The sequence below is a fragment of the Fopius arisanus genome, unplaced genomic scaffold (genome assembly GCF_000806365.1).
Source record: "Fopius arisanus strain USDA-PBARC FA_bdor unplaced genomic scaffold, ASM80636v1 scaffold00041, whole genome shotgun sequence".
NCBI classification, from domain to species: Eukaryota; Metazoa; Arthropoda; class Insecta; order Hymenoptera; family Braconidae; genus Fopius; species Fopius arisanus.
The window spans coordinates 510,609-525,289 of NW_011887780.1; the positions used below are offsets into that span (position 1 = coordinate 510,609).

The 14,681-nt window shown below is 38.3% G+C and overlaps 6 protein-coding genes across 6 annotated transcripts in view; 3 read left to right on the top strand and 3 right to left on the bottom strand.

Annotated features, from left to right (window-relative positions):
* Positions 1-585: 585 nt before the first annotated feature.
* Positions 586-3,740, top strand: LOC105266760 (venom acid phosphatase Acph-1). The gene is made up of 7 exons (XM_011305158.1): positions 586-893; positions 1,138-1,287; positions 1,785-1,892; positions 2,022-2,235; positions 2,413-2,615; positions 2,813-3,154; positions 3,224-3,740. Exons 2-7 carry the CDS (start codon positions 1,210-1,212, stop codon positions 3,476-3,478), a joined length of 1,200 nt encoding a protein of 399 aa, XP_011303460.1. The 5' UTR covers positions 586-893; positions 1,138-1,209; the 3' UTR covers positions 3,479-3,740.
* On the bottom strand, positions 3,503-5,817 carry LOC105266759 (uncharacterized). The gene is made up of 3 exons (XM_011305157.1): positions 5,500-5,817; positions 4,362-5,431; positions 3,503-4,210 (listed from the first exon to the last, which is right to left on the bottom strand). The coding sequence occupies exons 1-3, from the start codon at positions 5,588-5,590 to the stop codon at positions 3,797-3,799; spliced, it is 1,575 nt and encodes a 524-aa protein (XP_011303459.1). The 5' UTR covers positions 5,591-5,817; the 3' UTR covers positions 3,503-3,796.
* Positions 5,818-5,909: 92 nt separating this feature from the next.
* Positions 5,910-7,056, bottom strand: LOC105266761 (phytanoyl-CoA dioxygenase, peroxisomal-like). Its single transcript, XM_011305159.1, has 2 exons — positions 6,774-7,056; positions 5,910-6,597 (listed from the first exon to the last, which is right to left on the bottom strand). Exons 1-2 carry the CDS (start codon positions 6,987-6,989, stop codon positions 5,995-5,997), a joined length of 819 nt encoding a protein of 272 aa, XP_011303461.1. The 5' UTR covers positions 6,990-7,056; the 3' UTR covers positions 5,910-5,994.
* An 865-nt stretch (positions 7,057-7,921) lies between these two features.
* On the bottom strand, positions 7,922-8,911 carry LOC105266762 (MAD2L1-binding protein). Its single transcript, XM_011305160.1, has 2 exons — positions 8,474-8,911; positions 7,922-8,281 (listed from the first exon to the last, which is right to left on the bottom strand). The coding sequence occupies exons 1-2, from the start codon at positions 8,890-8,892 to the stop codon at positions 7,942-7,944; spliced, it is 759 nt and encodes a 252-aa protein (XP_011303462.1). The 5' UTR covers positions 8,893-8,911; the 3' UTR covers positions 7,922-7,941.
* A 213-nt stretch (positions 8,912-9,124) lies between these two features.
* Positions 9,125-11,730, top strand: LOC105266767 (eukaryotic initiation factor 4A-III). Its single transcript, XM_011305164.1, has 4 exons — positions 9,125-9,351; positions 9,658-9,993; positions 10,246-10,723; positions 10,815-11,730. Exons 1-4 carry the CDS (start codon positions 9,207-9,209, stop codon positions 11,065-11,067), a joined length of 1,212 nt encoding a protein of 403 aa, XP_011303466.1. The 5' UTR covers positions 9,125-9,206; the 3' UTR covers positions 11,068-11,730.
* Positions 11,731-11,811: 81 nt separating this feature from the next.
* Positions 11,812-14,681, top strand: part of Bili (FERM domain-containing protein 8 Bili) — a 4,266-nt gene continuing 1,396 nt past the window's right edge. Inside the window, exons 1-3 of the mRNA XM_011305163.1 lie at positions 11,812-12,405; positions 12,600-13,040; positions 13,305-13,759. Of these exons, the coding sequence (XP_011303465.1) occupies positions 12,318-12,405; positions 12,600-13,040; positions 13,305-13,759 (984 nt within the window). The 5' untranslated portion in view covers positions 11,812-12,317. The remainder of the gene's footprint in view (positions 12,406-12,599; positions 13,041-13,304; positions 13,760-14,681) is intronic.

Here is a 14,681-nt window from a genome sequence, read left to right on the forward strand (position 1 = left end):
AATTATAATAAATTGCACTATTGATTAAACATAAATAAATGAAGCTTTCACTATTTGTAATGGATATTCAACAGTTTGTCGATGAACAACGAATTTGTTAAGGAAGAGGAAGAGGCACAAAAAGTGGCAGAAAAATGTTTAAAATTGATTGTCTATTTTTTTTATAGTAAAGTACTGTTGTTGTTATCATTGTTTGCTGGTGTATAACAATCGTCTCACACATGGAAATACAATTGTCCTTCGATTATTATCTTTGCGTGGCAACAAAATCACTGAATACCCATTGGAAATATCTCTGGAACTATTGGAATTTGAAAAAAAAAAAGTTAAAAAAGGGTCAAAAAAAAAAAAAAAAAACCACAAACAGTTATTGAATTGTTTATGACACTGATTTTTATAACATAAATAAATATGAATGTATGAATAAATAATTACAACACAATTATCAAAAAATTCGTATCATCAATTATTTATGTTGCAAAATGATAAGAATAAATAAAGAAATTAGCATCGATTTTTATGGGAATGTAATAAATTTAAGTTGAGGAAATAAATCCATAAAAAGTGTTAAATTCATTGTTCAACATATTTTAAAACTATAATCCCTGGAGAATATTTCACTATAAAAATAAATAATCCACCCAAATTGGCACCCAGAATTGCCTCAATCCAGGGTAATCCTGAGATGCCGTCACAAGACTCATAAAATCAGATATTTACTCTACAAATATAATTACAACTGGTAGGGGAAGTGACGAACCACTAAACTGTTTGTTTTCACCTTCTGATAAAAAATTTTTATTTTCCACGTCAACACGATCATTCGATCCCGACATTGTCACGGAGCTATCACAGACAAGGACTGGCCCAGTCGTCAAGAAATCCTCAATTCGGTATTTATCCATAATTAATTACCAATTAATGAAAAAATTACAGAGAGAGTCGAATAAAACAGGGAACGTACCTGTAACAATAATTATTATTAATCAATAGATCGTTTTCAAATTTTCAATTGATATTAGATTATTGAAAGTATTCATTACACATGACCTTGACTTTTGAGAAGGAAAATTGCGGCTTCATTCCTGAATCACAGATAACACTTAATGGAATGAGTTACGTGAATATTTCTTGCAGCATGAGTTCATCGTAGGAAAACTGAATATCAATTCATCAATTGGCTTGTCTAGTTGTTAGTACAGAACAAAAATGTGGAGAGTGAATTTCCTGGTGTTACTGGGAGCTACTGCAGTATTATCAGGACAAGAACTTCAACAAGTTCATATTGTAAGTGATTGCATCGAGATTTCTCAGAGTTAGTTCTGATATCTTCTCATTCTTCAGACTTTTTGCTAATTTATCTATAAACCTAGATCAGATTGACGTTTAAAAATATCTCGTTCTCAAGTTTTATCGTTATATCACGTTTAAAAAAATAATTAATTAATTTGGGAATTAGTTAATTAGTGGTTTGAATTACACATTTTGTCTATAAATATCATTAATTAGTGGTGATTAATTAATTAATTATGAATGTTTAATTACTTTTTTTTATACATTTTTATTCAAATTTTATGAACTTTTCGAATTGTACGCTGAGAATAAAAAAAATCATGAAAAACTTAAAATTCTTCCAAAAATCTAGAACGATGTATTTATTCACGTCAATTTTATCAACCGTTCGTCAGGAATTCGTAAATGAAAATTGAGAAATGAGAAGATATCCGTGATAATTAGTTAAACGTTTTTTAATTCTATTTGATCAGAGACTTGCGTAATTACAGGTTTTTTCGCATAAATTTTACGCACCCGTGGAGACAACCAATGGAACGATTTTCCCAGGACTTCTGGATTTTCGACACTTCCTGGAGCAAACGTTTGATATGAATAATGTAATTTGAATTTTCCCAGAGCAATTTGTTAATATTAATCAATTAATTTCCTCTGCTGTTGCAGATGCTTTTGTTCGTGTCATATCAGAATATAAATACGAAAAAATGAATTTGTTGATATTTTTGCAGAAAGCCAAATTGGATTTGTACAGCCTGGGAGTTGTAATCCGTCAAATCTATGATTCTTTCTTGGGGGATATCTATCATCCTGATTTCATGAGCATGAGGACGAGTGAATATGCGTTGTCCATGATATCTGGACAGCTTGTCAACGCTGGATTATGGCCCCCAGCCCCTGAACAAAAATGGAAAGAAGATCTCGACTGGCAGCCGGTCCCCACAGGTACACCATCTCCCCGATTAATCCTTCAATTAATTACTAAAAAATCCATCAGCATTAAAAATAATTAAATAGCGAAAACTGAGAATGAAACTATTTTTTACCTCCGTATTACCTCAGCCCCTCCTGATCCTAATAATTAATTAATATTAAGCATTAATTATTCGTTTTCAATTTTAGATTTTGTACCTGCAGATGAGGATACGTTATTGATGGGATATTTTTGTCCAACATTCAAAGCTGAAGAACAGAAAGTCAATGGAAATTTTTCATCAATCGTGGAAGAGCACAAATCTTTATTCGAGTTCTTGACTATTCATTATGGAAAGAAAATAGAAACACCCTGGGATGTCGCCATGCTGTACTCCTGCCTCGAGACAATTGTAAATTCAATTATTCAGAAATAATATTCGACGCGAGATTTGCAAATTAATTTATAGTGAATTCAGTCATGAAATAATTTCCATGGGACTGTTTATGAAAATTGTATATAAAATTCATTATTATATAAGTTAATATAATCATAAATTATTTATACACAATTTTCATGATTTAATGAAAATTCATTTGTCGAAAATAGGCAGCCCAGAACGTGAGTCTTCCTGCCTGGGCCAATCACATTTTCCCTCAGGGTGAGATGAAAAACGTATCCCTGAAGGCGTATGAAACCCTCTCTAAGACTCGTCTTCAGAGGACATTGAACGGGGGTTCTCTGCTGAAGAAGATCCTGAGAGATGCAGTGGCGCACGAAGATGCCCAAGGAAATTCGAAACTGAAACTAGTACTGTACAGTGGAGAAGACAGAACAGTCATGGGTTTGCTGGAGAATCTGGGGGCCTGGACACCGCATATTGTGAAACAAGGAGCATCAATTATTTTCGAAGTTTACAGAGAATCGAATAGTCTCGATTATTCAATCCAGGCAGGACAATTTTTCATTCAATCTTCAGAAGAAAACTCCAGGAGACAATTATCGTGTTATTCTTTTCAGATGTTCTATCTTCCTGAGCCCCGGTCCAAGGTGGATCCCATCAGGCTGAATAATTGTGGGGAGTACTGTCCATTGACTAAATTCAGCAGCATCCTGGAGGATATACTTCCTGTCGACGAAAAATCCATCTGCCAGCATATACCCTCGTCGGATGACCCGAAAGAATCACCAGGACACGATAAATCAGATTCGAGATTATTCTTGATTAGTCTTCCTGTGTTGCTACTAGGCCTTAGTTTCACTCGAATTGGATAATTATACGGTCTTTCCTCGTTTTTTCGCATGATTGAGAAAGAAAACCTGGAGATAAATCACTCACGACTTATCTCGATCAAAAAATCTTTGTTATTCCAATGCAAAAAATAAGAATCCAGGAAATTCTCTGGTATTCAACGTTTACTCATAATAACGAAAATTTATCAATTTATTACAACAATCGGTTGTAACAACGTGAACGGACAACAGTCATTCGTCATTATGTAATAGAATAATTGACATTAAATTAACTTAATCAGTACATCACGTGGGTTTTTCCATTTCTGCTGTATCCTGTGATTGATGCATTATTTAGATTCAGATTAATTTTGATTCGAGTTTGGTTCTGAATTTTCGGAAGATGTTCTTCACCAGTGATACTTTTGCCACAGACGTGTGGAGATTTTTCTCAACGAAATTATCGACGTGAGTTGACCAAGCGTTTAATAATTCTCTTGTCGAATTGCTCGTGTTTCTGTGGAAAAAATCCAGTGGCTGTACGTTATTTACTTTTATGATGTTCAGGTACTTTTCCAGTGTTACAGTGAGGGTTTCAATTAAGAGACAACTTTTTTCCTGCCACGAGAGCATGAGTAGGGGGTCCTCGCGTGTTGAATTCTCATCTGACAAACTCGATAATGATTCCATGAGATACCAGACGACTTTTTCACAAATTAGTCGACAATTGCACAGCTCGAGAATCGTCATCAAGTGTTCTTGTCTTTTTACGTCCTAAAATAATTTAAAAAATAGAGAAATAACCGAAAAAAAAATCAAAATAAAAATCACTTCTATTTTATTTGAATACCAATTTATATTTTCAATGAGAAATTCAATTTTCTTATTCATATTCTCAGTTTCTAAAACTCTAAAAATGACTCACCACCATTTCAAGGCCGTCAAACCCTTGGATGACGTTCACAACAGTCTGCACTGCAAATTTAACGAAGAAATCCAGATACCCGGGACATTTGTACTCCTCCACAGCGACGATATCGATGAATCTGAGGATGACCTTGATCGCCTGCTCGACGATGGGCCTCTCCTTCCAGCAGTACTCAACAGTATCTTCATTTTCTAGAGCCTCCAGAGTGCTCTTGACGATGCTGATGGCAACAGAGTGAGTGGGGAATTCCCTGAGGATTCCTGAAAACTCCAGAGAGGAAATTACCTCCTCCTCCTCTTCCACCTCCTGTTCCTGTTCCACTAGCTCGCAAGCCTCCTGGACTTCCTCAAGAATCTTTCCAACATCTTCACAGATGCCACTGTCCTTGACAGTTCTATTTCCAGAGAAAGACTCGAAATCGATATCTGGTGTCATCTGAGTGTCCTCACCATCACTCTCAGCGATTACCAATGTCCACTCGTTATCCCGGAGTTCCTCAGGACAACAAGACACCCACGTCCTGCCAGGGGAGCCCTCGAGGACGACAGCACTGTCCTGTCCCTCCAGCTTCCTCTTTTTCGCTTGAATCTCTTCATCTCTCTGTTGCTGTTCTCCTCCAGAGGACGACGTGTTCTTTCCCCGGGTCTTCCGAAGACCTGGAGACACCTCCAGGGTCATCGAGAGAACTGGCGGACGTGGGGAAGATAGTCCACCTTCAGGACCAAGTCCCGGGCCTTTCACTGAGGATTTTTTCTGGATTGAGAGCCTCGGTGGGGGGTTCTCCTCTATCTCCACAAGGGCCTTGAGGGTTCTCTTCATCTGGGAGATCGGTACCACTGGGAAAGCACTCATTATCGACGTCATCCAGACGATGGCGTTCAGAAACTGGAGTTCTGTCTGGTGGGAATTCAAGGACGTCAGGAGGGAGTCTGGAGAACTTTGGGGAAGCTGCGGTGTCAGGGCTGCGCTGCAGTGAGGACAGTGAGGACAGGCGAAGGTCGAGGAGGTCACAGTCCCTCCTTGGAGGGTTCTCCAGAGGTCTGAGACCGTTGGGGATGGGGTTGATGCTGGAATTTGAGGTGACAATGAAATTTTCGATTTGGAGTCTAGGTTTTCGACGGAGGGAATTACTCACTCGAAAGTTCTTCTGGCTGTCGACGATTCGTCACTCCATCCAGTTTTTTCAGAAACTCCTGGTATTTGTTTCGATTGTTTTGATTTTCCATCTCTATTTTTACTTGATAGAATTTCTTTTTCGTTTATTATTTTATATCGAATTCTTGGAATTGAGGTATTTGTTCTTCTTCTTTGGTGTTATCGTATCTACCTTTCTATTGGGCGACGTAATTTGACAGGATCATGATTTAGGGAAAAATAATTCCAAGAATTAGAGAATTTAATGAACAATTCTTTGATTTCTTCAATTGTTTATCGGTAATTAGAGGAAGTTCTTTGTCTAAAGATACAACAATATTTTTAGTCATTTATCTACTAACTTCACTCTGTACCACTCCACAACTTCACTTTGTTAAATAAAAAATCGAATGAATTCCAACAATTAATTCCAACGAAAGGATGTAATTATATTTATTCGTATTTACACATCAATTATCAATTCAGTGAATTGGTATCAGTGGATATACCGATCCTTCATCTTAGCCTCTCGACGAATATTTTTCCCCCTGAGTACCATATCGTGACAGGGGGATTTGTGGACATCCTCAGTGGCTTCGTCGTCGGCAGCTCTGATTTGGGCGAGGAACATCCTCCGAGGCCTTTCCGAGAGATTCAAGTAAGACCCATGCAGCAGAAGATACGAAAAAATAACAATTTCTCCCTTTTTAGCTGAGATTGGAGTTGCCTGTGCCAGGGGAAACTTCTGGGGATCGACGTAGAAGGTCGTGCCGTTGTGCTCGTCGTGGGATGTGTGAGGCTTCAGGGGCCCCAGCTTGTGGCTTCCTGGATACACAGCGAGGCCACCATTCTCAGGGGTTGTGTCGTCCAGGTGGAGGAAAACAGCTACCATCGAGTGATTCTTGAAGGGAAAGTACGGGTAGTCCTGGTGCATCAGGTAGGGGGCACCTGTCTCCGGGGGCTTCAGGTGGGCCTTCGTGTGGTGCAGAAGAATGTTCGGTGTCTCCATTATGTCCTCCAAGGCGTCCAGCAACCTGGGGTGCATCAGCAGGCGAGTGAATGCTGCTGAGTGCAACTGAAGGGCATGCACTGATTTCACCTGCAATTTTTTTTACATTTTTTAACAAATATTTCTGCATTTGGTGATTTTATTGTTAAAAATAGAAGGATAATTGAATTTCTGAGAGAAAACTTGAAATTTTCGGCATTTTTTATTCATAAATAATTATCATTACATTATTATCATAATTATGTGGGATGATGGATTTGACTTACTGTATAATCTCGGTTTTTAGCTAATTTTGACATTTCAGTTCCTTTCCAGGAGCTCTCCAGCTCAGCTCCACGGTCTCGCTGTTTCCGGGTGAAGATATCGTCGTAAGCCTCGGAGATCTCCTCGAATTCTCTGGGTGTCAAGATCCCCGAGAGCTTCACGAAACCATTTTCAACGTAAAATTTCTTCTGCTCAGGGGTGAGACACTTGAGACCCATTTTGAATCGATACCCACGAGGGAAATTAATCAACTGACAAGTTGCGACGTCAACTGGATTTTAAATCCAGCGTCTCGTCGTTTACATCTGAATGCACCTCATGACCCCAAATATTTTTAATACCATCTGTTATATCATGAGAGATAATTACGCGAGTCAACAGAAAATATGGAATTATTTGTTCTCGAGGGAGCGAAAGAATAATATTTCCATGACGCAAAGCGAGATTTTTACTTCTGATTGTAAGAAGGGGAGGAGATGAACAATTTGTTTATTATAAAACTATATTATTAATTTAGAGCAAAACAGTCATGAAACATTTCTTCAGATTCGCCAGATAATAATACAGAGCAAATTAAAAATTAAAATTGATAATAGAAGAGAAATAGGATGGGGAGTGAAAGAAATAGAAAATTTATATATCTCTCAATGAATTACTCAGTCGAGTTTTGTACAAAAATTTTATTCATTTAACTTCAACGTCGACTGTGTCCACAAAGTAGACGCATCAATTAATGAGTCACAACTAATAACCTATTCACCTAACTTGAATTAGAGGTCGAGGGGGTGAAGAATAGTTTTCGTTTAATTTCCATCATCTGAAATAGTTATCAATCCCTGTTTTTAAAAATTATGGAAATTACAGTAAAAAAATAGTAGAAAATAATAACATAATAGGAGAATAATAGTATTTAATTAAATCATTTATGAAATTAAATTTTACACTATTTTTTGCTTCATACTGAGTCGAGACCTCAACAGTAAAATTTATTCTTGAATTAAGAATATAAAAAAAATCCCTCCCTCGCCTGCTGTTTCTTAAAAAAAGAAAAGTCTTAGTTCTCAGATATTTCAATTAACTCGAGAATATTAAATAAATGTATCACGTGGAATTGCATCGACGGTGGTAATTTCCTAGACTTCCGAATTAATTTTATTGATTTTTCTAGTGTTATCTCTGGTATTTAAACCCTTTGACGATTTCTTTCGACTGATACCAGAGGTAGGGAGCAACGACATCGTGTTTCTCCTCGGAGATGTCTTGCAGCCGATCGTTGGGGTTGTCGAAGTACGGCCTGACGATGCCGGAGCACTGGCAGTCCCCCCGGATCTCGTTGTGGTGGAGTTTAATACAAAAACTCAAAGACTGGGAGTTCGGGGAGTACTGGGGCTTCGGCAGGAAAAAATCAGATTTTGGATTTGAGTCGCTCTTCTGGAGGAGGACAAAAGTATTCGTAGGAACCAGGGGAACAGTCATCGCGTCCTGGAACTCCTGGCACTCGATAACAGTTCTGGAAATTAATCCATTAATTCATCAATTCATTACTCATTATTTTTCGCAATTAAATTAATTATTCCTATAATATTTTCCTACAGATGTAGAAAATGGAGATTTTAATAGATTTTTTAATTATTTCTAAATAAAAAAAAAATTGCATTAAAATAAGCGAATGATTTTTAATTACAGAAATAATCTCAAGTACCTCATCAGCGTGAGCAGAGGCTTCCTGTAAGAATGCTGAAACTCCATGTGTCTTCTGCTGCTGAGAATATTCCCAGGGATTTCTACTCTGATCAAGAACTTTGGGGAAATCGTCGTAGCACCTATCAACATCACCACCTCCTTGACGTCACAACCCCCCAGGTGCAGCTGTTCTGTCAATTCCCCGGATATACTCTCCAGAGACGCAAAAAGATTTTTCGTGAATCCGTAGTTCCTGTCATTGGGTTTAAATCTCGGTTGGAGCTGCACCAGTGAGTCCCAGGAGAAGGGAATCTGCTGTTTCTGGTAGAGAATGTATTTAATCAACTCAGTAATGATTTTTGCACAGGAATCACTCGTCAGCTGTTCCTCGAGCTCCACGAGAATGGGAACTTCCTTGCACTTTGTTCTCCCAAACATTTTCACGAGTTTATCCTCGATTTTCTTCGATTTTCCTCGAGTCCTCTCGGGGTCTAACCTGTTCTAATTTTTCTCCACGTGTTCCAGGGAGTTTTCCTCAATTCTATCGAGGGAATTGACTCTAGAAATGTTTTTTCATGGGCACGTGTGAAATTTTTCGACTTCTCCGGGATTTTCCGATAGGATTTTTTGGTTTTTCGAGGAAATTCGATAATCAAGAGTGACTTTTTGGTGAACGAAGGGTTGACGGGACGACTGGAACGCACAAGTGGCTCCAAACAATTCCTTGTTTGATTTCTTAGTAATCTGGCAAAATGGCGGAGGGAAAGTCACGTCGTGTCGCACAGAGCGAGGATTTATCGAATGTTGAGTTTGAAACTAGTGAGGATGTCGAAGTTATTCCCACTTTCGATAATATGGGGCTCAGGGATGAGCTTCTACGAGGAATTTACGCATACGGTGAGTTTTTCCCAGAGTTTTCGGGTTAAGGAAAATTCTAACCTGAAATCAACATCTTGTAGACGTTCTGGGATGCCAAGCAATTTTTCTCTAGAAATTTTCATTTACTCTACATTCAAAGAATTTTCATGTCAGATGTGTGAATTTTTCTTCTTCCGGAAAATAACAAGATTTTTTTTTCTTGAAAAAAAAATTCTGATAATTCTTCCTAAATTGCAATTTTTTTCTAATTCAATTTTCTGAGAGTGCAAAAAATATTGGGAAACTTTTCAATGGAATTTGTGAATTAATGATTTTGAATTTCAGGTTTTGAGAAGCCCTCGGCCATTCAGCAGCGTTCGATAAAGCCCATAATGAAGGGCAGAGACGTAATTGCCCAGGCACAATCAGGAACGGGAAAAACAGCGACATTTTCCATTTCAATTCTCCAGTCGTTGGACACACAAGTGCGTGAGACTCAGGTACTTGTGCTGTCACCCACGAGGGAATTGGCTGTTCAGATTCAGAAGGTAATCCTTGCCCTTGGGGATTTCATGAATGTGCAATGCCACGCCTGCATTGGTGGCACAAACCTGGGTGAAGACATCAGGAAACTGGACTACGGACAGCACGTCGTCTCCGGGACACCTGGGAGAGTTTTCGGTAATTATTGGATTCTCTCGAGACAGGAGGAATTTACGCGCAAGAGTCTAAGGACCTTTCATTTAGAAAATTTAATTTCCCACGAAAAATTCCTCTAAAATTTTTCTGTAAAATCATCCCTTGAAGAAATAAAATGGGTATTAGAAAGGGGCAATTTGGATAGATCGATTTTCGAGCTCCAATTGATTTTCTTTCATGAGTTAATTATGTAATTATCCGTAGCTTTTGTTTAATTAATTGATGGTGTTGCAGATATGATAAAAAGACGAGTTCTACGCACAAGAGCCATAAAAATGCTGGTGCTGGACGAATCAGACGAGATGCTGAACAAGGGATTCAAGGAGCAGATCTACGATGTTTATCGTTACCTACCACCAGCGACCCAAGTCGTCCTGGTATCGGCAACCCTACCCCACGAGATCCTAGAGATGACGAGTAAATTCATGACTGATCCCATAAGAATTCTCGTAAAGCGCGATGAGTTGACCCTGGAGGGTATCAAACAGTTCTTCGTTGCTGTGGAAAGAGAGGAGTGGAAATTCGACACACTCTGCGATCTTTACGACACCTTGACCATCACACAGGCTGTCATCTTCTGCAACACAAAACGCAAGGTCGACTGGCTGACGGAAAAGATGAGAGAGGCGAATTTCACAGTGTGTTCGATGCACGGGGATATGCCCCAGAAGGAGAGGGACAATATTATGAAGGAGTTCAGATCAGGGCAGAGGTAATTCTGTTATAAATTCAGGGTGCAATTGAAAATGGAAGTGCGCATGTCGTGGAATTGATGGTAATTTTGTTTTTTTTTCTTTCTACAGTCGAGTTTTGATTACAACCGACGTCTGGGCTCGAGGAATAGACGTCCAACAGGTCTCGCTTGTGATAAATTACGATCTCCCAAATAACAGGGAGTTGTACATCCACAGAATAGGCAGATCTGGTCGATTTGGACGAAAGGGTGTCTCTATTAATTTTGTCAAGACCGATGACATCAGGATTCTTAGAGATATTGAGCAATACTACTCCACGCAGATCGACGAGATGCCCATGAACGTCGCTGATTTGATTTAAGTAAACGAGGAGAAAATCTAGTTTAGAAAGAGGGGAATTTATCTATTAGTTTCATTTTTTTTATTCTGTCTATGGAAGACCTCGAATTATTCTTTCAAGTATGTATCACGTGACCTAAATATTCTATGGTAAATAACTGACAAATCGAAATATTCGTAATTCGATTGAAGAGAATAATCTTGAATTATTATTCTACCGCAGTTGTGGTGCATTAGAGACTATAGGGAAAATAATTCCGAAAGGAAGAGTTTTATTGGAAAATGTTAGGGGAATTTTTTGTGGAGAATTCAGTTTTCTAAAAAAAATTCCTCTGCCGTTTTCCCTTAAAACCGAGACTATCGACCGTATTTTCAAAATACTCTGAAGAATTCTGAATTTCTATAATTGTTAAAAAACCACAGCTATTTTTCTTTCAAAAATATCTCGGGAATTAATGGAGTTATCGAAAAATGTGATGAAAATTTTTTTGTAGAGCATTTCTTCCGCGACAAAAAGTTTCTTCAACATTTTGCCCTGATACCATTAATTCCGGAGATCTTCCCGAAACAAACACCCAGATATTTCCACAGACAAAAAATATCGATTTTCCCTGAAAAAATGTACCTTAATCACTTGTATAATTACTGTATCACCTCTGGAATACAAAATACATCTACTAAACAACTCTTGTGTTATGTCAAAAATAGCGGCTAAAATTGTTGGATGAATTCTGATAATGTTTTTGAATTAAGGATTTATCCTGCGACCACAGCACCTCAATTACAATTCCTATAATCATAAACAACAGATGCGAGAAAAATCTGATATTTGAACACAAGATTGCGCATGCGTTTTGTTTCCCAGAGCCACCAAAAGGGGTGGCATAAAAAATCAATAGTCCTCCCCCAAAACAACTGGACAAAATGCTTTCGCTCGAATTAATTTCTCGATACTTGACGCGCGAGTCCATCACAAAATCATCAGCTGAGAGTTTCGAGGATAGATATGACGCATTGAGTGAATTGGAAACATTTCAAGAGAATTATTCCGGGGAATAATTATTTGAAATCTACGAAGACCTAGGGGTGAGAGGTTACAAGAGCCTCGAGTGTTTTTTTGATGACACAGTGGAATATCATGTGGTGTAAACAGAAATTGGTGGACAATGAGAGGAGAGGATGGAGAGACTCGGGATTGAAATGTGCGTTGGATAGTGAGAGGCAGAGGATATCGTAAGTGATAAGTGATTTTTTTTTTATTGAGAGGGAATTATGGAGCAGGAAGAAGGCAGTGGGAGGAGAGCCAATCCGGGGAGACGGTACCCAAATTCAGGGAAACGAGAGGCACAGGCATCTCCACGTGAGTAAATTATTTTATTTTATTTATTATATTAAAATTATTGCATCGTTAAGTAATGAGAGAAATACTTTTTTTGAAATAATCGATTTGACATTCATTCTGATGATAATTAAATAATTTTTAAAGTTATGAATAATTTTTGGTCATTGCAACATAATGGAATATGTAATTGATAAAGCTAATTATTTTTCCAGATGTTCAATCGTCGAAGGGAGAGCCTGCACCTCAAAATTCTCGTCAAAGTGTTCGAATAGCGGTATATTTAATGTCAGGTGTTTTTCTAACGATGGAAGTTGATAGAAATTCAACGGCCCAACAAATTCAGTCAATCGTACAGACAGAGCCCGAGATAGGCATGTCAAGATTATCGCAGATAAGTGGTGAAACAGTATTTGCAATGTGGATGTGTTCATCTCAGCTGGAGCTACAGTTGAGGCCAAATCATAGACCCATAGATCTTGCCTCAAAGTGGAGTAAATTGGTGAATAAGTACGGTACGAGGGAACAGAGTGATGAGGAGCCATTGCTCTACTTCAGGAGAAATGTATTTCTCTCAAGAATAGACGAGGAGATGATTAAGGATCCCAAGATGCTTGAACTGCTGTACGCTGAAGCGAGGCACAACGTATTAGAAGGTAATTGTGATATGTCTAGCGAATTCATTTGATAACTAGTGATTTTGGGTGGAAATATCAAGACACCTTTTTCATCGGGAATTTAATCAGCTATAAAAAAGTCATTTGGGTTTTTCACAACAGATCTATAGTTTTTTAAATAAATCGCTTATTCTGGAAAATTGGAAATTCAATATTGGATCATTTCGGAAGATCTCCACTGGATTATATTTTATAGTTTTCTCTGTGAATTAAATTATCAAGTGATTTTTATATATTTTTCAGGGAGATATCCGTGCGAGGGACAGGCGAGATACGCGAGTCTTGGTGCCCTCCAGGCTAGAATAGAATTGGGCCCCTACAATCCCCAAACACACACACTGGCGTACTTTCGAAAGCATCGAGCCAAATTTCTTCCTCATCATTACACATCACCAGGTTTTCTATTTGGATTAGGTTTTGGTCTCGGTATTGTTGGTGGCAAGGGTGCACCAGAGGCGAGATTACTTGAGCAGTACAAACGAATACCCAATCATTCGGGTACAACGCCGAACTCGAGGAAACTTGTGAGAAAGTACCTTGAATTTTGCTGGGGTTTACCGTGCTATGGATCGGCCTTCTTTCAGGGACAAATCGAGAGACCGGTCAGAGGATTGGCATCATGGATTACTAACAGGGATATGTCGGTACTCATTGCCATCAATACCACGGGGGTTTATGTCGTTGATGATTCACAGTGTGTAAGTTATCAGAAATAAATGGTAGCTTAATGACGTCACTGCCGGTTTTGACAAAAAAAAATGACGTCACTTCCGGTTTTGACAAAAAAAATGACGTCACTTCCGGTTTTGACAAAAATGACGTCACTTCCGGTTTTGACCAAAAAATGACGTCACTTCCGGTTTTGACAAAAAAATGACGTCACTTCCGGCTTTGGCAAAAAAAATGACGTCACTTCCGGTTTTGACAAAAAATGACGTCACTTCCGGTTTTGACAAAAAAAATGACGTCACTTCCGGTTTTGACAAAAATGACGTCACTTCCGGTTTTGATAAAAAAAATGACGTCACTTCCGGTTTTGATTAAAAAAAAATGACGTCACTTCCGGTTTTGACAAAAAAAAATGACGTCATTTCCGGTTTTGACCAAAAATGACGTCACTTCCGGTTTTGACAAAAAAAATGACGTCACTTCCGGTTTTGACAAAAAATGACGTCACTTCCGGTTTTGACAAAAATGACGTCACTTCCGGTTTTGATAAAAAAAATGACGTCACTTCCGGTTTTGACAAAAAAAATGACGTCATTTCCGGTTTTGACCAAAAAATGACGTCACTTCCGGTTTTGACAAAAAAAAATGACGTCACTTCCGGTTTTGAAAAAATGACGTCATTTCCGGTTTTGAAGAAAAAAATGACGTCACTTCCGGTTTTGACAAAAAAAAATTACGTCATTTCCGGTTTTGACAAAAAAATTACGTCACTTCCGGTTTTTGAAAAAAAAATGACGTCACTTCCGGTTTTTGAAAAAAATGACGTCACTTCCGGTTTTGAAAAAAATGACGTCATTTCCGGTTTTGACAAAAAAAATTACGTCACTTCTGGTTTTGGAAAAAAAATGACGTCACTTCCGGTTTTGAAAAAAAATGACGTCACTTCCGGTT